The following is a 21,675-nucleotide window of genomic DNA, read 5'->3' as shown; positions in this document are numbered from 1 at the left end:
CAGATTATTTGCCATCAGTGGCGACTGGGCTGTAAAACGAGCTGATGGCGCACGGCGGGATCAATGCTGTCGGGAGACGACCTTTGCTGTAGGTGGTAGAAATGCACATTTGCATATTTTTACATCAGGAATGTGATTCTGGATTTAGTTTGCTCTCTCTCTCTCTTTGCCACCCACACACTCTTAACAGCCTCGTGTGTTTGGATAGTTCAAAGAGGCATAAACTGAAATTAATTCTCCCGGTGCCAAGCTGAGGAGGAAAGTGTTTTTGCTCTCTCCATTCCCGTTTTTGCGATTTGCCAGTATATTTCCTCGACTGTCCCATCACCAGTTTCATTTATTTACCCGCTTATTGATTCAGATAGTTCCCAGCGATGCATGGCCCTGTGCAAATGATTGGACTATACTCGAGTATTGACTGTAGAAACCTTTATTGTGCCATCATCACACAGGCCTGCAAGCCAGTTTTTTGCAAGCGGTGCATTTTTTATGCTCACAATCATAAAGGCAGACAAGCAAAATTATGCACACACACACACACACCAAGGCAAACACACACACACACATATATATAGAGAGAGGCAAACACCTGCACTTTCTCACTGTGGAGAAAGGCCGCTTTTCTTCGCAGCACCGCTCCAGCTTGTCTAATCCATCAGTTGCGGAGAAAGAGCCAAGCCAGCCATTTTTACTAAATCCCCTACCGTCAAAGTCATCAGCCCGTCCCCGCCTCAGGCACACACACTCTTGTTTTTGTCACTTGCGAGGACATCGCTTTGACTCGTTCTTAACCTTAAAGGATCGGTTTGCACAAATCACAAAAAAAAAACTCGAGGGGTTTTTTTATCCGCTGAGGTTTTTCCTGCTAAACTGTTGTTGTGCAAACATTGGATGGGAGGCAGGTACACCGTGGGCTGGTTGCCAGTTTATCATGAGGCTGATACAAGCAACCATCCACACACACACACTCACACGGGGCAATTGTTAAAGTTAAAGTGAAAGCAACTCACGTATTCAGTGCTATCGAGTGGAATTCACGATAAAAACAACTCCTGTTGATGCTACATTGACCTGTAATGAGGTGAATGGTGTCACTATGTAACTTTGGGTTGAAGACTGTCAACAAAGTTGTCGACTCTTGAGTTTTGCATGCAGAGTTGACTTTTCTAACTAACCCTAGACACATTGTGGACAACGAGCGTCAGGTGTGTGGAGACATCCATACACTACAATGGGAAGAGGGTTGGCAGCAGATGGAGGATTGTGTAAGCTTGGTTGGGGGCCCGATTGGAACCAGCACCAGCACCAAAATACTCAACATCAAAATAAAATAAAAATCAATTTTGTGCTTCTCTAGTTTTGTTTCACACGTAACTTCAGCTCTGTCAAATTTAAGACTCCATGGGATTGTTGAGGGATTGAAGGTGCCAGTCAAAAAAAAATCAATCCAAAACAACTATAATTAGAATATATATAGAAGAATATACAAATGTTGACATCCTAAAAAAGTCTTTTGTTTTGAGGAATGCAGCTAAAAATAATCTCATATGTTTATTTGTGATTATTTTTTTACATGTGAGCACTGACTGCATTTGACCCTTTTTTTTTAAGCTCCATCTCTACCTGCTCTGATGCCATCGATCTGTTTACGCCTCTCGGCCTTAATGAATGCACCGGGGAGGCTGGAGAGGCGGCATGACGGATTAAAGGAGGTCATACTCAACTCAAAACAAATGTGTCTAATCCTGGGAATACACATCACGCTGCTCTGTGTATGCTGCGACCTGACAAGATGCTTTCTCACGATGCACAGATGCCTGTCCACCCAAATCCACCCTCATCCTGACATCAGCCTGACACATACCGGATAGAAACACGCCTCGGATTGGACTTTTAAGGTTATTCAACTGTATAAACTGCAGCGGTGCCCTTGAGCAACATCCCCAATAGCCGTGGAGAAGGAAATAAGTTCAGCCTGTATTACCGTAACCCCTCCTGGACGAGAAATAAAGGTCACAAACTGCCTAATGCTTCTTTAAATTGGAAATATCAGGACAAAGCTGCATCCAATCCTTTCATTGGACTATGCACCAACTCCTTTGTCCTCCCGTATGTCGGTCAAGAAGGCCATGACACAACACGAGTGCTCTCTTCCTGCTTCTTTTGGTTGGTGGGATGTGGAGCCAAAGGTGAAGAGGGACGCTTTGCTTCACTTCTCTCACTGAGAGACAGAAGTCTCCGATGGTCAATATGAGATTGTGAGTCCGCCTGTAGGACTGAAGCTACAGTGTGAGAGCGAGATAGAGGGCATGTAAGAGGCAACGTACGGACGATGAAACAATGGTTTGTTTGTCTGGGATGATAAGAATGGCTTCAGGTAGATTTTTGATGTTTGATTTATTTATTTTCCCCCAGTTAAAAGTTAAATTATTCCAAGACAATGGCCAGAAACCCAATCACTAAACGATAGTTTGGGCTAATTTTATGAAGATTAAAATACAGCATTGATGGACAACAATATGCAAGATTTGTTTGTTTTTTTTGCAACTTGGCGCCCCGGGTTTCAATTTACACTTCACACTAGTCCAACAGCAGTCAGCCCAGCTCGGCGTCTGTCTTTTATTTCACCAAGCTCTCACCAACCACTAAAAGTCAGCCCCAGATTTACTCTTGTCTGGCGGCTTCTTGCTCGTTCACCCTCTCATATTTACTCTTGTCTGGCGGCTTCTTGCTCGTTCACCCTCTCATTTTCTCTTCTTAGCTTCATCCTTCAACGTCCTCTTCAGTCTTTTCGCCTCTGCTGAGCCCGGTTACATTGCCAACTCACCCAACTTCTGTTCTGGCATGACCCCAGCATTCGCCCTCCTCTTCTCTTTTTACCAGTGGACTAAAATTCCTGTGGTACAAACACTAACACTCCTCCCCCGGTGCTTTGAGCTCACAGTCTGTGCAGCCCGGCTAACAAACTGAGCTAACAGCAGCTACAGTTTACTTCACTGTCCATCAGGAAACTCTGTAAATCCCAGTAGTAGCAGTCGGACATCAGAGGGAAAACATTTTTTACAACAGCAAACGTCTTTAAAAGATAAATATGTTGTGAATGGGAGCCACATCATTAAACTGAATTTATTCACAGTCTTTGAGTTCTGTTGTCACAAATTGCTTCACATCGTCGTCTGATCGGTGTTTTATTGTTACGTATGAAAATTTACACACCAACAGACAGTATCTAGTAGATTAACTAGCCGGCAGGTTGAATCAGACAGAGGCAGCTGCTCTTCACTCACATGGCTGGATTTCCGTGAAGTGTGTCGATGAGTGATGAACACTGGCAGCTCCCGTGATGCATCGAGCTCCGGCAGAGCTTTTTTCAGAAGTGATCCTGGACTGATTATGACAGCCCTCGCTCTCCATCCATGTCTCTCTGATGATGTAGCCCGAGGCGCGCCCTTCACCGCTCGTCCTTCAAAGCCTCGCCGCCTCCTCCCACCTGAGGATGCGGATGTTGTAGTCCGTCAGGACTGACCTCTGTGTCGAGGAGAAACGGCCTCTCGACCTGCCCTTAAGGCCCCTCGAAGATCTCCACCTCGTCAAGTCCTCTTTCCGATATTCAGATTGGCTGTCATAAGTCAGTTAATCTCATTAAGGAGCGATCTAATTAAATTAGATTAACATATAGAGTATAATGAGCCTTCATTTATACTGCAGATGTGTGAAACAGATGCTCGGCTTCCTAGAGAGACTCAAATATTGATTTAGTTTTTTTTTTAAATGCCAAACACGCACAGGAATCTTAGAAAAATGTGTGCATTGTCACGCAGTTATTTTCTTTCTCAGGCTCCTGCTGAGCACTAATTGGCCAGAAAACAGTAAAGAAATGTCAGCTGTACGGGCTGATTATTATGGGAACATTTAATATGTACAACTTTTAGTGTGTCTGACCTCGTCACCCCCCCACAAGGAAACACCAGGACTTACCTCGCAAAACATAAAGGATCAGTGTGTTGCACCAGTGTAGATTTCTTAACCTCTTCCTCTGTTAACAGGCAAAGTCTGGTGTTTAGTTTGTCCATTCTAGGCTACTGTACAAGGACCCGTGACAAACAGAACAGTTTGGTAACCCTATAGAAATTTGTTTTTATCCCATGAAACTAATGATAACCCTCGCCATGCAGCCCTAAAAATGGCGAAACCCCCGAGGCTCCCCCACGACTACAATCCTAACCAAAGCACATCAGTTGACATCCACTCACCACCACAAGTCCAATAAACCCATGCCCAGCCCTCTACACACACTTGTTGGGGTTCAGACTACCCCCTACTAGTAAATAAAAAGGACCCAGTACACCTACCAGAATCTGACGCTGTTTTAACTCCATCCTGTTTCACTGTTTTCCAACTGGAGAATCAGCACCATCTACTGTTTACTCATAATATTCTCATTTTCTTTTGCTGAATTATGTGAAATTCGGTTTAAAACGTGTGATTAATTTGGATGTTCTGAACAAAGTCAAGTCAAATGAGTTAAAGTTAGTCTCTTTCAGTTTCCACGCAGAGAATATGAGGTGCCGTGGAGCCGAATCACTAAAACTACAAGCTGAGAAAATGGGTTGAAAAATGGAATCTGGTTTATTGCTAAAACTCCTGATTTCACAGCCTTGGTGAGTCTTTTAAACCAAACTGACTGAAGAAGAAGTCCATGAATATTGCATGAATGTTTCCAGGGCCATGTGTCTCTATATTGATGAACGCCAAGTTCATCATTTAATGCAAATTTATTTTAATTTACTGCTTCGTCCACTCTGCTGCCATGTCATGATTTAGTGGACTCTCTCAGAAAACGCATTGCATGTGTGTGTGCACGCAAATCTCACTCCTGTCACAAGATGCACATCATGTGCTTTTACTGCTGCCTGTGTGTATGCACAGCTGGAGTCTCATGTGTGCGTGACCAGATGCACAAAACTTTGCATGTCTTCTATCTTCAGCGATGTGCCAGGTGGCTTTAGCCTCTGGGGATGGACAGTCATGTGCCGTGCAGGGCTGGGAGTCTGCAGGATTCAATCTAAACCAAAGCCTCCACCTGCTGATTTAACTGATTAACACACCTTCAAGTAGAAATCACCTTCACTGACATCACCCGCTGAGGTGAAAGCTTGAAATAAAAACCCGCAGACTGTTGGCTCATGGCCCACATGGGACATGATTGCTCTTCACAGGTGGTTTGATTGGTCCAAAGCAGATGATTTTTTTTTTTTGCATAGACAAAAATAGACTCTTAGTCTTTAAATATCAGGGTTAACTTTTGGATGCTACCAGGGCTTGTGTTTGGGTCAGGGTCCCTAAAGCTGTATGAAGACAGATCTGAGGGGTCACAAGACGATTAACAAGTTAGGAAAGACAAAAACGTAAATTTGCTCAATAACATTATAGATAAAGTTTATTTTCAGCTGCCTGAGCAGCCAGGAGGTAAAACTGACTTCATCACCAACTCAATAAACTCCAACTCTCAACCCTCAACAACCTGACTCTCTTATATACCCCTTACTAGTCATGTAACTAATTAGATTATACAATTTTTATACTGCTGTGTTGGGTTAGAGGACTCTGCTTCAGAACTGTGTGTAGGCGTGTTGTTGTTTCTCCCCACCCCTCTCTCTCTCTCTCAGCACAGAGGAGACCTCAGGTGAGACTTATTGTCTCGTCAGCTTGAGCTGACTTAAGGAGGTGTCTCTCTCTCTCTTGTCTAGGGGTCACAAGACGATTAACAAGTTAGGAAAGACAAAAACGTAAATTTGCTCAATAACATTATAGATAAAGTTTATTTTCAGCTGCCTGAGCAGCCAGGAGGTAAAACTGACTTCATCACCAACTCTCAACAACCTGACTCTCTTATATACCCCTTACTAGTCATGTAACTAATTAGATTATACAGTTTTTATACCGCTGTGTCAGGTTAGAGGACTCTGCTTCAGAACTGTGTTTTGCGTGTTGTTGTTTCTCCCCACCCCTCTTTCTCAGCACAGAGGAGACCTCAGGTGAGACTTATTGTCTCGTCAGCTTGAGCTGACTTAAGGAGGTGTCTCTCTCTCTCTTGTCTCGCTTTCTACTTTTTCGCTGTAGGTGACCTGGTGAGGAGGTTGAGGCTCTGGTTTACCCATGCCAGGAGTCCGTTGAGCCGTTTGGGTTTTGTTATTTTAGTTTTGGTTCGGAGGTTCCCTGGTAGTCCTGTTTAGGTCTTTTCGTTTATGTCGTGGGTTGTAGGCAGGTTTAGTTTGGGGGCGGATGCTGGGTGCGACGGCCGTTGGCTGGCTCAGTCTTCTCTCTCTTGTTTGTTTGTTTTGGTCAGGAACCTCCAACCCTTTTGTTATTTTCTTATTTTGTTTGTTTTGAATTAATAAAAATTATTATTGTTGTTTTAGTGGCAACTTTTGTCTTCATGTTTCGGGCCTTGCGAGCACTTGAGGTCCGTAACACACAACAAAAACAACAAAACATTTTTTAAACGTGTAACACAATGTCAAACATTGCCAATCACTGTATGTCTCATGCCTATTAAAAAATAAATGAATTCATAAAGGCAAAGTAACTATTCTGACACTTAGGTTAACCATAACTTCAACATCACATTGGCTAAATAAATGATCTAAATTGTGCACAAAGAACTGGACTAGGTTGGATTGGTTGGAAAACGGTTCAAGGATGAGCTGCAGGAGAATATTAGACTTCTTCTACAACAACAACAAAGCCTCATCTTAAGCCCCAAGATGTATAGCATCATCTGACAAAATAAAGAAACCTGGTAAACAAACAGTCCTGCTGGGATTTAGTGGACTGACAGCTCGATAAGAAGACTATCACAGGCACAACAACCACATCCCAACCCGGCTCTGATTTGACAAACACTTCATATCAACCCGCTCTCAACTCTTCCATCACTTTCCTTCCAGTTCCCCTTGCTGTTTTTCTATTTGTAGAAAGTGACATTCATCGCAAGGGTCCCGGATAACTAATACGCTGTGTGCCAAGTCCAATTTGTCAGATCCAGTTTGTGTTATCATGCTTCACTTTTCTTTTACTGTGGAAAGAAGCATCAGGGTTTCTCTCTCGGGGGCGCAGGAAACAACTAAACAAATTGGTCAATGCGAGGAGGATGAGAGAGGAAGAAGCAAGGATTGGAAGACCGGTGGGGGGTGAATTTAGGCCTCCTCTTTCTAATCCATTGCCTTTGACAACTGTAGTTAACACCTGCTGGGTCACTTTATTTCAATTCACATATGTAGGCTGCGAGGCGAAGGTGTCTGTCAATCCCATTAATAATAAAAATGTGCAAAGCAGGCAGCAGTGAGACAAATCGTACGGGATCAAAACACACTTTGAAGTGCAGAATAAGAATGTCGTTCCCCGTCTTGAATAATTTTAACTCGGTACGAGAGAGAAAGCGGAACATGTACTTGTGTTGCTCCGCTGTGTCGCTGTCATCTCTACCTGGAGAATACTTGGCATCCTTGCAGTGTCTCCTATATATTTCCTGTGTCTGAGGATGCTTCGGTGTTGCGTCTCGCTGTTATTTTATTCAGGAGGAGGGATGAAGGATGCTGCTTTTGATTGCTGGCTCTTCTGTTATTATGTGGCTTTGGGAAAAAGCTGTTTTCCAAAATGGTACCAACTGAATGAGATCCATAAAATATATTGCATTTAAGTTGTTAATGTAACAATCACAAAAAAAACAATCATCCAAATGTTCCAGAATTATCTCATTTAACAAATGTGCTCTTAAATGTAGATTGCACTGCTGCCATTAGTGGGTTTATAACAGCATAAAATGAATCTGTGTTCTTACTTTATAATACAACTATTGTTTTACCTGGCTGCCTGCAACAGACTTCAAATACTGGACACAATTTTACAGGCAACCTGCAAAACAAATGTTTTTCTGTAATTCCTTAATCCACATAGTGGCAAACCTTCCTGTTGCTCCCACCATCAACAACAGGTTTCCAAACCAAAATGTAACTACATTTCCAGAAAATTCAAAAATACAAAATAATGTGGAAATATTAGGAGGTGCAATATTATTAGGAATCCATTAACGTTCATCGTTATGCCGATGATACCCAATTATATCTGTCAATCAGGCCAGAGGAATCCATTCAGTTAGCTCAACTTTAAATGTGTCTTAAGGGCATAAAAATCCAAATTTCTGATGTTAAACTGAAGTTCTTGGGATTTATCTTTGATCAGGATATGTCCTTTATTGTCAACGTAAAACAAACTTTAAGATCTGCCTTTTTTCACCTACATAACATCGCATATATCAGACACATCATGCCTAAATACATGCAGACGAACTCGTCCATGCATTTGTTACTTCTAGTCACGATTATCAGCGAGGGTCTGCACGAGGTTTCAGCCTCTTATAGAAGAAGTTTTCTTTCACATAGATACTATTCAGCGATTTCTTGTTGGAGGGCTTCCTAATTTATGGAAAAGAACCCAGAATTTTAATTTGGCTGTCTGTTGTGTGATTGATACATGAAGTTCATCATTGAAGGGTTCAAGGTTAGTGTTGAAACCAAGACTAAACCTTCTGTAGTGGTCACTTAGCAGAATCAATGGACGAAATAAACAACATTCAAAGAAAGAATAAGACAACAAAAGGACGGCCTATTGTTTAAAAGTGAATCTATGCACTCGTGTCTGCAGCTGAGTTACTATAAACCTCTGCGAGACGCCGATGATGCACCGCTCTCTGTTCTCCTGCCGGCGAAAGCTCGTGTTCTGCTGCAGCTTAACGAGATAAAGCCGAAATAACCCATCGCTGCACACATGAGCTGAGCTAAAGAGGAGGACGAGGAGGGAAAGACAAAGACGGAGAAGAAACAAAATACGAGTGAGGGAGGGAATGAAACACAAGGAGGGCATTTGTAATGAGAGAGAGGGAGAAGCAAGTGTTGGACTGACAGAGAAAGGATGGAGAGACAGACAGAGATAAGAAGAGGATCAGAGTGAGAAAGCCCGGCAGCGTTTTGGGTCTGTATATATGTTTCGCTCACTAACTCCACATGTCAAATGGGTTGGACCTGCTCTCCTCTCCCAGGGCCTGGAGTTTCTTTCTTTCTGCCCCTCAATTTCCAGCAGAGCAGAGTGTGTTTTTCCACTTCGCATTAGGGGATGATTCACTGGGTCTGCTGCGGTTTACCCTCAGCAGGATTAGAGCTGGAAGGCTTCTTATTATCTTCTACCGTTTGAGCTCCTTCGTCTGTTAGAAAGAGCAGTGGAGCTTAAGACAAATTACCCCCTCAGTGCCTTTCGGATGGCACTGCTTCGGCCTGGAAACGGCCCTAGGAGAGGCTGGCACCGGGGCAAATAAGAAGGAGGAGGAGGAGGAGGTGGCGATGGGGTGTCTGTGTGAGTGTGAGGGGTTGTTAGGTTTAATTTAGGCAGCAGGATGGGGCAAAGTGTCGGGAAGGGCACTGAGGAGGAAAGAAACCAGAGGACACAAGCTCTGTGCTGCAAGAGATTTATGGTGAGGAGTGACGGGAATAAGGTCACAGTGAGCGAAGATCCTTCTTGTTTTTGACGAGGAGGACGTTGAAGGAGCGTTTGAAGAGTTTGGTAACTGAGAGAAAAACATTCACTGAATAATAAAACCCAAAGAGTGTCGAGCAAAACTAAGTTGGAACAAGTTTGTTTCAGTCAAAGACTTGAATCGAAAATCAATCAACAGCATTTTGTCTTCATCTTATATTATCGTGGATTAATATAAGATGTTTTCATTCAGAATAAACAACGTTTTCCAGCGGCATTGTCCCTCTTCTTTTCTCTTCTGACCATCCTCATCAACGTCCTCTCCTCTGTCCATAGCTGCCCGCTTACCCAGCTCCGGTTCTGGCACAACACTAGCTCTGCTCCCCCCTCCTCAGCCTAAAAACCTCTGGCTGAGCTAACAGCAGCTATGTTTGTGTTATTTTGCACTGCACTAATTTATTACTCTTGTGTGTGATTCACTGTTTTGAAGTGTCTCTCTCTCTCCTGTGTAGCTGAAGGACCTCCCCCTGCAGCAAATTGGCACAACTTGCAATTACTAATCATCTTTCAAGAGGCATAAAAAGGAGGAAGCCGAGCAGGACCAGGCTATGGGAGAAGACAAACAGAGACATGGCAGAGAAGGGAAAGGACGCCGGAGAAGAAACCTCTGACATACGTACCTCTCGTCACCGGAGCACCAAAGTTAGATAGTGTGAGAACAGACAAAGACCTAGAGACTGAATCATTGTTTGGTTTTAACTGATGGATTATGTTTTATGTGCTGTAATATATTGTCTGTGTGTCTTGAATCTGTTTTAATTTGACTTGTCTCCGCCAGGACTCCTTTTTGAAAAAGAGGTTTTTAATCTCAGAGGGAACCTTCCTGATTAAATAAAAGTTGTAATTATAAAAGAGACACCTGATTACAAGTCAGTGTAGCATCAATGATTCAAAAATGTATTTCATGGTAGAAAAGTTGCTATTTTATACATTTAATATTTAAACTCAGGCAGAAAGAAACAAACTAACTTGCCTCCTTGCGCTTCACTTCATCCTTTAGTGCAATAATAATGTCGACTGATGAGACGAGGTCGGAGGTTAGAAAGCGTTTCTGTGGCGTGATGCAAGATGCAGAAACATAAAGATCGTGAAGCCTTTGAGGGTTGTTGAAACAAAGACCGCAGCGTGTAACTGAAGTGTTCTGCACGCACGAGGACGTGAATATGAAAATGTAAATCCCGGCTCATCTCGTGTGCAATTTCACCGCTGAATGCCGCTCAGCAGGTGTCTTCAGAGTTCTTTCTGTGTTTGTTTTAACGACGGATGAAACTCAGGTTGGATTATTATTTTGCTGCCCACTTCTTATTTTTCTTTTGACTTTCCCGTCCTTCATCTGAATCCCTTTTGACTGACATAAGCAATTAACTCAGGACTCTTGCTTATAACTGATTGATTTCCATTCCCCAAACGTTCGCTCATGTAAAACGTTACAGCGAAAGCAATCAGATGGAACGACGATGCGAGGTGCCGAGGCTGCTCGAGGCTCAGGTACAGCAGTGTGTGTGTGTGTGTGTGTGTGTGTGTGTGTGTGTGTGAGAAAATGGGATGAGCTTTTAATCAATGCTAAGCATTATCGCTGCAAAACAAAATAAGTCAAGCAAATTAAACACTTTGAGGGGAAACCGTAATGAAAAGTGAATCAACTGCAATAACACTTTAGAGGACAATTCGGCATATGATTGCAAATTTAAATAGCTACTTAATCTTTCGGAGGACTTATATTTTTGTCATGCTTCAGGGTGTTTCATAAAGCAGTTTATTATTAAGAAAATTTCACCACCGAGATGTTCAGAGAGTAATTCCTTTTGTGAGTAACACAACAATTTTCCCAGCTCGAGGTTGGATTTAAGGACAGACGAGAAGCAACGTTAATTTTGAGTTTTTTTATTACCAAGAATACAAAAAAATATCTACATTCACATACCACGTACTGCAGCATGACTCACCACGTAATTTTCAAGTAAACTTCAACCAAATTATCAAAATGTACCTTCACTTCCCTCGCAGTTTGTAAAATCCTTTTTTTTTTTTTTTGAATCTTTTGGTGTTTGTGTTTTGCTTGTTTTGTAATTTTTCATCCAAAACGTCTTTTTTTTTTGTTTTTGTCCTTTTTACATTTGGCACTTAACGCAGATTATCAATGTCTCTGAAGTCCACAGGATTGAAGGAGGATTAAACCATGTTTGTCACGGTGGCAGAAAAAACAACGACAGGACAGATCAAGCCTCGTTGCCGTTGTCGGACTCGTAGGTTGGCACGGTGGTGGTGGTGGTGGTGGATCCGGAAAATGAAAGGCGACTCGTTTCGTGTGCTCGTCCACATTACTGGAATGAAAATCCCTCAAATCCTCATGAATATATAACTTCTTACGATACAAACAGCTCGAATGATACAAAAAACAATAATACAACATATCAAACCCACATGGGATTACACATGGTCGTTCCCCACCGCTCGTGTCATGTGACATTTAAGAGATGCACAGGAAGCTGAAAACATGGGCGGTTACATCATGTATGTTACAAACATATATGTGATCTTTTTAAAGATTTTCATCACATAGCGGCAGTTTTAAGTACAGTGTCGGTTTCGAAGTGCCCCGAATAAGTTAAGCAAAAAATAATAATTATAAATACAGCACATGAAACGAAGAAATAAATTAAGACCTGCCACGGACGGAACAAAAAAACGAACACACCTCCGACCTCGTCGTTTCGCCCTCGGATTTGTGGGGTCGTGTTTTAAAAAATAAAATAAAAATCAACATTTCGAGCTCGTCTCCTGTGTTTCTGTGAGTTAAGGTACTTCCTCTCTCTCGTTCTCATCTCCGGCATAAATCGCTTTGAACCAAAATAAAAAAAAGAGGGCTCTCTGCCTGTGACTGGGTCAGGCGGAGGGAAGAGGCAGGGGGGAGTTATGACATGTGCTTTGAAGCCGTTCCTTTTTCGGGCCTTGCGAGGCTGCCAATCCAGCCCGTCTTCTGAAGCCCGTCTCTGGGGGGAGATTTAAAAACGAGCCCACGCTGCTGCTGCTGCTGCTGCTGCTGCTGCTGCTGCTGCATCTCAGGCCTTCAAGGCTGTGGAGAATCGAGGCTTCGGCAGGAATTCAAGTGCTAACAGTCATGGATGCAAACGTGAGCACATCCCGGCTTTTTGTGTGTCTTCCCTTTCTGCACGTTTTTATCTATTTGTGTCGCTTTGTTTTTCTCGTTTGTTGGTGTCTCAGATTCAAAAAAAGGCGGCAGTGTTCTACCACATCGGAGAACTGTTTGTCTCCAGCACGCCGTACATCTCGGCGAGTTTTTTAAAGCGAGGCCCCCAGTCGTTGAGATAGTCGTACTCATGGTCCGTGTTGGACGTCCCCGACTGGAGCGAGCTGAGTGACTCCGCGACCGAGCCTTCCCCCTCGTAGGCGTAGGTCTGCAGGGAGTCGTAAGGCGGCGCGCACGGGTCCATGTCGGCCTCCAGGAGCTTCGCCAGCACGTATCCGTGAACGTTACTGTCCCCGCCGCCGCCCATGACGCATGCCTGGGGGACGTAACGCGACAGGCTCTCGATCTCCGGCAGCATGTCCTGTCTCATCTTGCCCAGGGGGTGGTGCGCCTCGCGCGGGTTCCACATGGCGGCGATGTCGAAGGCCTCGGTGTCCTCCTCGCCGCCGCCTTCGTCGTCGTAGCGCACGATGTTCTCGTGGACGTTCTCCTCCTCGTCGCACAGGTAGGGCTTCTTACGGTGTGTGCGCAGGGACAGCATCAGCAGAATCATCACTGGTCAAAGGAAAAATAAAGAGTCAGCAAAGGACGACTTTAACTACAGTGGATTTATTTTTTTTCAAGTGGAAGCACGTTTTAGTTTTTGTAGATCAGATACGTGATGTCTTATTAACTAATGTGAAACTATTTTCAGTATTTAATCAACCAAAACTAAAAACTTCTGTTTTATATAATTTCAGATTGAATATTTGTAGTTTCGGACTGATGGACGGACTAAACAAGCAATACGAAGAGAACATTTTGGACTTTGCTAGGCATTTTATCAGTTTTTCTAGATTAAACACTTAATTAATCAACAGTTTAATTAAAATATTAACTTGGAATGACAATAAGTCATGAATTTATGACATGAACTCTGACTTCTAGTCTAAAAAATCTCAATGACCAGATTTTTTTCTAAAACTTGAATGGAGTCGATGTCTTGTTTCACTTTTCACAGATTCTTCATTAAATGTCAAACATGAAAGCATATTGTTAAAAAAAAAAACAAAAAAAAAACAGCTAGTTCAAATATAAATGACTTTCAACCCCTGGGCATGCTGTATGCCTGAGGGTCGCCTGATACGACTTTTTCACAAGGATCCTCTTATTTCATTGTCTCTGTCCATCAGGCCTGACTTGTACTTTATGTACATCTAAGCAGAAACGTGTATTAAAATGTATTAAAGCGTCTGAACAGTTTTAATCACACCCTAATTTAAATTAAAATGCACAAAAAGAGTTGTTGTTGTTTTCTAAATATTCATTAAAATGATCTGATCCGTGTTTTTAACGGTAGAAAACTTGAATTGGATGAATTGTGTTGAAATCACAAAAGGCAGCAGTAGAAAAACAAAAGACGGCAGTTTTTATCTTGTCAAGTCAAGAATGTTTTTATAGGCGACACAACAAGATGGAAGGAAGGGACAAAGAAATAAAAAGAGAGGTATCAGACAACCCTGGAAAGTCTAGAAATCATGCATCCACCATTAACTGAACTAGCCTAGAAAACAGTTTCCTGGTCAGACTGTTTGTAACTTTCACCGTAGGCCTCGATTAAAATCACTGCAGCACTTTATTTACACCCTGACCTTTTCGGCGTGTGTGTGTGCTGCTTTTTGAGTATTCATGATGGCTCCTCTCGTGTAAAATAATCAACCTTGAAGCAGAACAATCATAAAATGTGCTGCTTAGGCCGGACTAATGAATATGAATGTTATCAAGGTTATATTTAAAACATTTTACCACCTCTGGAGCGAGTCTTACTTTCCTGCTGCACACGCTACAAATGTTTACCACATTAGAACAAGATGGAAAACACTAGAGGGGAAAAATCACCTCAGTTCATCTCAAACTCAACATTTAATTCTCGGTTTGATGAAGGAGATATCACGGGAGGATTAAAGTTGGCCGGCTCTGGCCTCTCTCAGCGTGATATCATCGGTGCAGGATTAAATATGGGTTTCTTTTTGCATCCTGGCAAAAGTCTAGTGTTCATTAGCACCAGCTGCCCTGTGGTATCACACTCTCTTCCCCCCCTCTGGAGGCTGATATGGACCCACTTTATCTCTCCCTGCAGACCTGTGAACGTGGGGAGCGCTCAGCTGGTTGACTCACTCTGCTCCACCGAGAGGCGACGTTAAAAAATCTGCTGGCTTCGAATGTGAGCTCATTGTTTTGAAGAGACGTCAAAATAATTCTCATTACAAAAAATTTTATTGCAATTTTGTTTCTGTTTTAGCCAAAAAATGAAGAAAGAAAATGTCAAAATGCAATTAAGGGGATTATTATGCTTTCAAGTGTTTAATTAGTTGATAACAGTGAAAACTAAAAATATTTTTAAAATGTGTCACTTTTTTAAGGTGTTGTTGGAGTTAAAGATTGTTAGATTTAAATAGTATTGGATTAGCATGACCTACAGCCCCACCATGAAGCAGTTACAGATGAACGGGTGGATGGATTAGCATTAGGTAGAGCGGGTCGTTCACTAATCAGATGATCGGTGGTTCGATCCCCAGCTCCTCAAGTCTCCATGTCTTCTGTCTAGTATCCTTGGGCAAGATACCGAACCCCAAATTGCTCCCTGTAAAACCCAATTTAAATATTTAATTTGTTCTCGTTTGGAGAACTTCGTAAAACCTTCTCATGCAATGTTAAATTGAAAATAAAGTGCTTGGGAATACAAACAAGTAGTAGTTAAGCAGCTAGACGGGGGTCGTTGGTTAGCTCAGTTGGTAGAGCATCCCACAAAACTTTCTTAAACAGAGGAAAATACTGATTTTTAATATCAGACTAAGAAGTACAATAGTTGCTGACTTCTTGCCTGGGACATCAGCACCATATACAAGGTTGATGTTTCTCCCATTAATTAAGACATTCCCCTGAAAATCAACATTGCCCGTTGTGAAACTATTCCCATACCGGGAGTTGAACCCGGGCCGCCTGGGTGAAAACCAGGAATCCTAACCGCTAGACCATATGGGACCTCTACACCTTGATTATTGTACTGTACATGGTGATCCATCAGTTACAGATGGGATCATAGAAGGAAAGGTAACGAAGATTTGCCTAAATTGTGAGACCATATAGGTAAAGCATGCACGTTGGGTTTAAACAGTTCAACTTGTTCCCATACCGGGAGTTGAACCCGGGCCACCTGGGTGAAAACCAGGAATCCTGACCGCTAGACCATATGGGACCTGACCACCACAAACATTGCACTTCACATGGTGAGCCATTAATTGATATGGGGTCAGAAAAGGTAACTGCTGTTAATGTAGAGGGTGGATGTTGTGCTTTGGAAGTACTGCAGCGTGATGGACTAAAGACATGAACCTATTCCCATACCGGGAGTTGAACCCGGGCCACCTGGGTGAAAACCAGGAATCCTGACCGCTAGACCATATGGGACCTGTACACAGCTGTTCTAAGACATTCTTTGGAAGTATACAACTGTACGGCAGCGTTTAGATTTAACAAAGGAGATGAAACTATTCCAGGAGTGTTACCCAGGACACCTGAGTGAAAACCTGGAATACTACGACGACATTGGGTCCTATACATCTGAGCACCAGTTACTGTAAGCTTCCTATATGAAGGTCAGCATCAGAGGAGAGTGAATACTCTTTACTTGATGAAGAATTAAATGAAACTGTTCCCATACCGGGAGTCGAACCCGGGCCGCCTGGGTGAAAACCAGGAATCCTCACCGCTAGACCATATGGGACCTATAGACAAAAGTTCTAAGACATTCTTTGAAAGTATACAACTGTATGGCAGCGTTTACATTTAACAAAGTCCCCAACATTTTTGCTCTGATTGTAGTTTAAATGGTGGCCATCAATGAAGATCGGGTCAAATATCTGACCCAGAGAGATGGAAAAGTTCCCATACAGGGGGTTGAACATGAGCCACCTGTAATGGTAGGCTATAAAGTTATGACCACGCTAATTTAGCTACCTTTAGTCGATATATCTGTGCCGTTCAAAGGGTTGTAAAGGATGTTCAAGCATTGCTATGGAAGCAATGATACACCAATGTAATGAACACTGACTGAAATAGATGAAACTGTTCCCATACCGGGAGTTGAACACAGAGCACCTGGGTAAAAACCAGGAATCCTAACCCTAACTGCGAGACCATATGGGACCTATATGCCTAAAATATTGTACTTTACCAGCAACAGTTGTCATTTTAGCAAAACCAATGTCGAGAAATGAGAAACTCAAATGACGAATTTCTCATTGTGAATCTTCTATTAGCTTTCTAAAGTTTGCCAGGTGTAGCAGGAGTAACTAAGCTCAGGCCTGGCTTTGAGTTTGAGTCGACATTGTTTCAGTTTAAATATCATTATCTGACAAAAGCTCTCTCGCTGCACATCCTCACAGCAGCCGGTCATAACTCACCCAGCAGGACTAAGATGCAGGCCAGGATGGCGATGAGTGCTCCTCTGCTGAGGCTTGCGGGCAAACTGTACGCCTCGGCGTTGCACGACATGGCGTCGCCCTCCTGGTTACAGCTGCACACGCGGATGGTCACCGTGCTGGTGCTGGTCTGGACCGGCTGCTCGCCGTCAGAGATGAAGATGGGCAAGTAAAAGACAGACTGGTCGTGCTGTGACCAGCCTGCGCGACGTGTCAGGATCCATGCTGTGTTGTCTGGAAAGAGACAAAGGTCAGGGAAAGGATGAGTTGGTGTACAGAGATAGCTGGGTTACATGGAGATTGTTTATTCGGCCACAGTTGACTTATAAAAGTTTGATGCTGGTACAAATACATTGAGACTGACGGATCGAAGTCCCCAAACACTTTTGCTCTGATTGCACAATGAACATGTTCCATAGGAACCTGACTAGACCATATTTGCATTACTAACGTATGTACAAGGTTGCTGTATAGTTTCACTCTTTCTATAAGAGTTTTTGTTCCCATACCGGGAGTTGAACCCGGGCCGCCTGGGTGAAAACCAGGAATCCTGACCGCTAGAACATATGGGACCTGTACACCTTAAATATTGTACTTTACATGGTGAGTCATTCATTGATATGGGGTCAACGAAGATAAATGCTGTTAACGCAGAGCGTGGATGTTGTGCTTTGGAAGTACTGCAGCGTGATGGACTAAAGACGAGAACCTGTTCCCATACCGGGAGTTGAACCCGGGCCGCCTGGGTGAAAACCAGGAATCCTAACCGCTAGACCATATGGGACCTGCACAGGGATCCCACTGAACTTCACAGTGGTACTGCATATACAAGGTCGATGTATCGTTTAAGACATTCTACGACAGCACAAACAACGACTATAAGAGATGAAACTGTACCGGGAGTTGAACCCAGCCTCCTGGCCGTCAACGTTATTGTACCTTACAAGCTGGATTTTATAAATTGGGTTTCTATGACCGTCCATGTTAGCAGAACTTGACTGTCCGGTTCTTGCATTGCAGCTGGACACAACTTGTTCACTCTACCTTGGTTGTCTCTCAGGGTGAAGTTGGGGTTGTTGGCGGCCTCTGGAGCCAGGCTGTAGTAGAAGTGTTGTCCGCCCAGTGGCTCGTCTGGATCCATCGCCGTCACTGTCTGGATTAGCTGGATTACACCAACAGATACATCGTTAGACCTCAGAGGAGGGAAGGTCCTGATTTATATTTGGTACTTAAAGTATCAGAAATACAAGTACTGACTGGCCTTGTTCACGCTGACATGTTTCATGGTGGATTATTCCAACTTTTTCCTGATTCCTTCATGTGTTTTATATAGTTTTATGTTAATTTTTAACATATTTTGTAGCTCAAACAGTCAAATAACTATCGTACTGGACTAAATATACTTTGTTTTCCTTCCCCCACTCATGATTCTTTATGCTGTGATGTTTGGTGTCTCTGTACCTGCCCAGCTTTGGCATTTTCGCACACATAAGTCTCCAAGTAGTCCTCTAGCGAGGGAGAATTATCGTTCACATCCAGGATCTTCACAGCCACCGACACACTGGCGATCTGTGCAGGGTTATCTGCAGAGGGACACACAAACACACACACACACACACAGCAGATGCAGGAATTGGTCAGAAGCTGTAAGACGCATTGATGGACTCGGATAAACGACTCTTTGAGGATCCTGCTGGGCTCAGTTTGTGCCTCTCTTAATCTTTCCCTCGTTTACAGCGAGCCCGCGGCACATTAGAGCTCCTCACGCTCAGATTACAATTCTATTATTCTCCATTACCAATCAGCCATTTGCATATCTTAACCAGCTGTGTAATAGGCAATAGAAATGCAATTAGTGGGTAGTAACTGCTTTCTCAGGTTTCATCACATGATCGATCAATCAATGGCGTGACTTTGGCTGTGGAGGTCGAAGCTCCACGCCGCGTTGTGCTACTCTGCAACTGTGTGTTTGAGGGTCAGGGAGAAGCACTTAAACGTCCGGCTCGGGTGACCGTGCAGTAACTTTGCTGACGTTTCAACGCGGCGAAGTGAAGTCAGTGGTGTGAAAATCTACTTAGAGTTAAAGTACGCGACGAAGCAGCTCAATTAAAACGTGAATATTGACTGAGTTTCTTTAAACAAATGGTCTTTAAGCAGATTTGTAAATAACAAAATGAACGATGGCTGAATTCCATTTAGCTGCTGCAGAACAGAGCGATCATTCATGTTATTTGTCTTAGGCTTAGACTTTACTGTCATCCAACTACACATTTCCAAAACAAGTCACACACCACCAACTATTTCACTGATTTTGGTGAAACTGGATCATATTTCATGGAGAAAATTGAGCGTTAGTGTTTGTACCACAGGCGTTTTGGACAACTGGGAAGAAGAAGAAGAAGAAGAGGGGAAGTTTTTAGGGAATGCTGACTGGGAGCAGAGCCAGTGTCGTGCCAGAACAGGAGCTGGGCAATGTAAACGAAGCTCAGCAGCCTCTATGGACATAATGGCTGAAGAACGTTAATGGAGGAAGCTAAGAAGAGAAAAGGAGAGAGTGAGCGAGCAAGAAGCCGCCGGACAAGAGTAAACCTGAGTAAAAAAATTACTTAATTTTATTTATATTTTCTTGTGAAATTAGGACTTTATATTATAATATAAAATATAATTTTCTCATCTGGATCCATCGCCGTAACTGTCTGGATCAGTTGGATTTCACCAACAGAGGAAAGAGAAAGGCAGTGAGTCATATTTGGTTGTGATCACGCATGCAGTATAATGTGTAACACGATTATTTTCTTGTCATCTCAGCAGCTTCACTGTCATTATATCATGATTTTTTTTTTTTATCCGAGTTCTCAGATTTGATGCTTTTCCTCCCACAGCATCACCAGTCGACACAAAGAGAGTTCAAAGTGCTTTACAGTGTGATGATAATTATAATCACATGAAAACTAAAAGAAGCAAATCAATCAGTTTTATTCTGTTCCGGCTAATTTCCCTCCTCCGCACTGTTTCTGTCACTTCTCTCTCTCCATCTTCCTCCTACCCGTGTCCTCCCTCGACCTCTCCGTCTCCGTCTCGTCTTTAATTAGCCACCGTGGAAAAATAAAAAGTTGTTCAATCAGCCATTAATTCAATTACCGTCTCCTTTTTAGGTGCGTCGACCAAACAAAGACGCAAACAGACAAACAAAAAGCAGAGGGAGGAGGATGAAGGTGACTTTTCGGTTGCCACCAGCTGTGTGCAAGATCCGCGGGGCGTCTCCTGCTCTACATTACAAAACTCTGCAGGAGTTGTTTTCCAGAATCATTTGTGCAAATATATTCACCCATCTGTTTTTTTCAGGGCTTTTTGTCTCCATGAATCTCCTTCTCATCAAGTCGCTTTCCTCTGTAGCTTTAGTCCTTTGTAAAATCACAGTTTGATGTTGTCTGATAGCCTGTCCGAGGTTATCGGGGATGGCGTTGAACCTAACGCTCTTCCTGTGGTTTTGGCCTCGATGTCTGATGCTGACCACCTGGAAATCAATCAGTCATATCCACTGGATAAGATGAATCTTATATTTTAGCAGACTGGAAAAGATTTGGCTTTGAGTATTTGGTTTCTTCAATAAATCTGACGACATTTGGGATCCTTTTTCTTTCTACAAAATGTCAAAATAATTACATTTCAAAGGTAACGGTTGTGTATGTTTCATGTTCTTTTAATTACATTTCAAAGGTAACGGTTGTGTATGTTTCATGTTCTTTTTCCACTTTCTTTGTCTTTTTCGTCTTTATTTGGTATTTACCTTGTGTATTTTCGTCAGGACATTGTTTCCTGTTGTATATTTTTTAACTTCTAACTTTTAAAATGTCACTTTACATCTTACAGCTTTGGTTGTGACAAACTATTCAAATTGCATGTTTACGCTGCGTCCTCAGGACTTCTTCTGTTTGTAGATGTGTACTTCTGTGGTCAGAATGAATTAATAAATACATAAGTAGTTTAGTAATATCATACTAAACTATTAGTAATATTATCTCTAAAACGTAGTTTGTGAACTCTTTTAGTAGTAAAACCAACTCTTTGGTTTTACTTGCTCTGTAAACTGCTGCGAATTGCAGCTGCTGTTAACTCATTTTGTTAGCCAAAGGGAATCCTGATAGCAAACGGAGACGGTGTCGTGCCAGAACAGGAGCTGTGCAAGCGGGGACATAATGGCAGAAGCGAAAAGGCCGAAGAGGACGTTGACGGAGGAAGCTAAGAAGAGAAAAACAGGGATTGATCGAGCAAGATGTCTTGTGTTGTTGATCTTGCTTAAAAAAATACCAGTTTCTACCTAATGGTGCTTTTATTGCTTTTATTGCTTGTATTTCTTCAAGCTTATTTTTCTTCATTCTAGTGCTGCTATGTCTCATCCTTCTCTCT

General features: G+C 42.7%; 1 protein-coding gene and 6 non-coding genes across 8 annotated transcripts in view; all 7 read right to left on the bottom strand.

Annotated features, from left to right (window-relative positions):
* Positions 1-12,752: 12,752 nt before the first annotated feature.
* Positions 12,753-21,675, bottom strand: part of LOC104931684 (cadherin-20) — an 89,827-nt gene continuing 80,904 nt past the window's right edge. For both annotated transcript variants that reach the window (XM_019257349.2, XM_019257348.2), the window contains exons 9-12: positions 18,727-18,848; positions 18,310-18,427; positions 17,248-17,499; positions 12,753-13,357 (exon numbers count right to left, since the gene is read on the bottom strand). In XM_019257349.2, coding sequence (XP_019112894.2) covers positions 12,840-13,357; positions 17,248-17,499; positions 18,310-18,427; positions 18,727-18,848 — 1,010 coding nt within the window. In that variant the 3' untranslated portion in view covers positions 12,753-12,839. The remainder of the gene's footprint in view (positions 13,358-17,247; positions 17,500-18,309; positions 18,428-18,726; positions 18,849-21,675) is intronic.
* On the bottom strand, positions 15,755-15,826 carry trnae-uuc (transfer RNA glutamic acid (anticodon UUC)). The gene has a single exon. It is a non-coding gene; the product is annotated as a tRNA-Glu (tRNA).
* Positions 15,969-16,040, bottom strand: trnae-uuc (transfer RNA glutamic acid (anticodon UUC)). Its single transcript has one exon. It is a non-coding gene; the product is annotated as a tRNA-Glu (tRNA).
* On the bottom strand, positions 16,181-16,252 carry trnae-uuc (transfer RNA glutamic acid (anticodon UUC)). Its single transcript has one exon. It is a non-coding gene; the product is annotated as a tRNA-Glu (tRNA).
* On the bottom strand, positions 16,497-16,568 carry trnae-uuc (transfer RNA glutamic acid (anticodon UUC)). The gene has a single exon. It is a non-coding gene; the product is annotated as a tRNA-Glu (tRNA).
* Positions 17,766-17,837, bottom strand: trnae-uuc (transfer RNA glutamic acid (anticodon UUC)). The gene has a single exon. It is a non-coding gene; the product is annotated as a tRNA-Glu (tRNA).
* Positions 17,978-18,049, bottom strand: trnae-uuc (transfer RNA glutamic acid (anticodon UUC)). The gene has a single exon. It is a non-coding gene; the product is annotated as a tRNA-Glu (tRNA).

The sequence above is a fragment of the Larimichthys crocea genome, chromosome XXIII (assembly GCF_000972845.2).
Source record: "Larimichthys crocea isolate SSNF chromosome XXIII, L_crocea_2.0, whole genome shotgun sequence".
NCBI classification, from domain to species: domain Eukaryota; kingdom Metazoa; phylum Chordata; class Actinopteri; family Sciaenidae; genus Larimichthys; species Larimichthys crocea.
The sequence above is the reverse complement of the archived record's forward strand: the minus strand, read 5'-3'. Positions and strand labels throughout refer to the sequence as shown.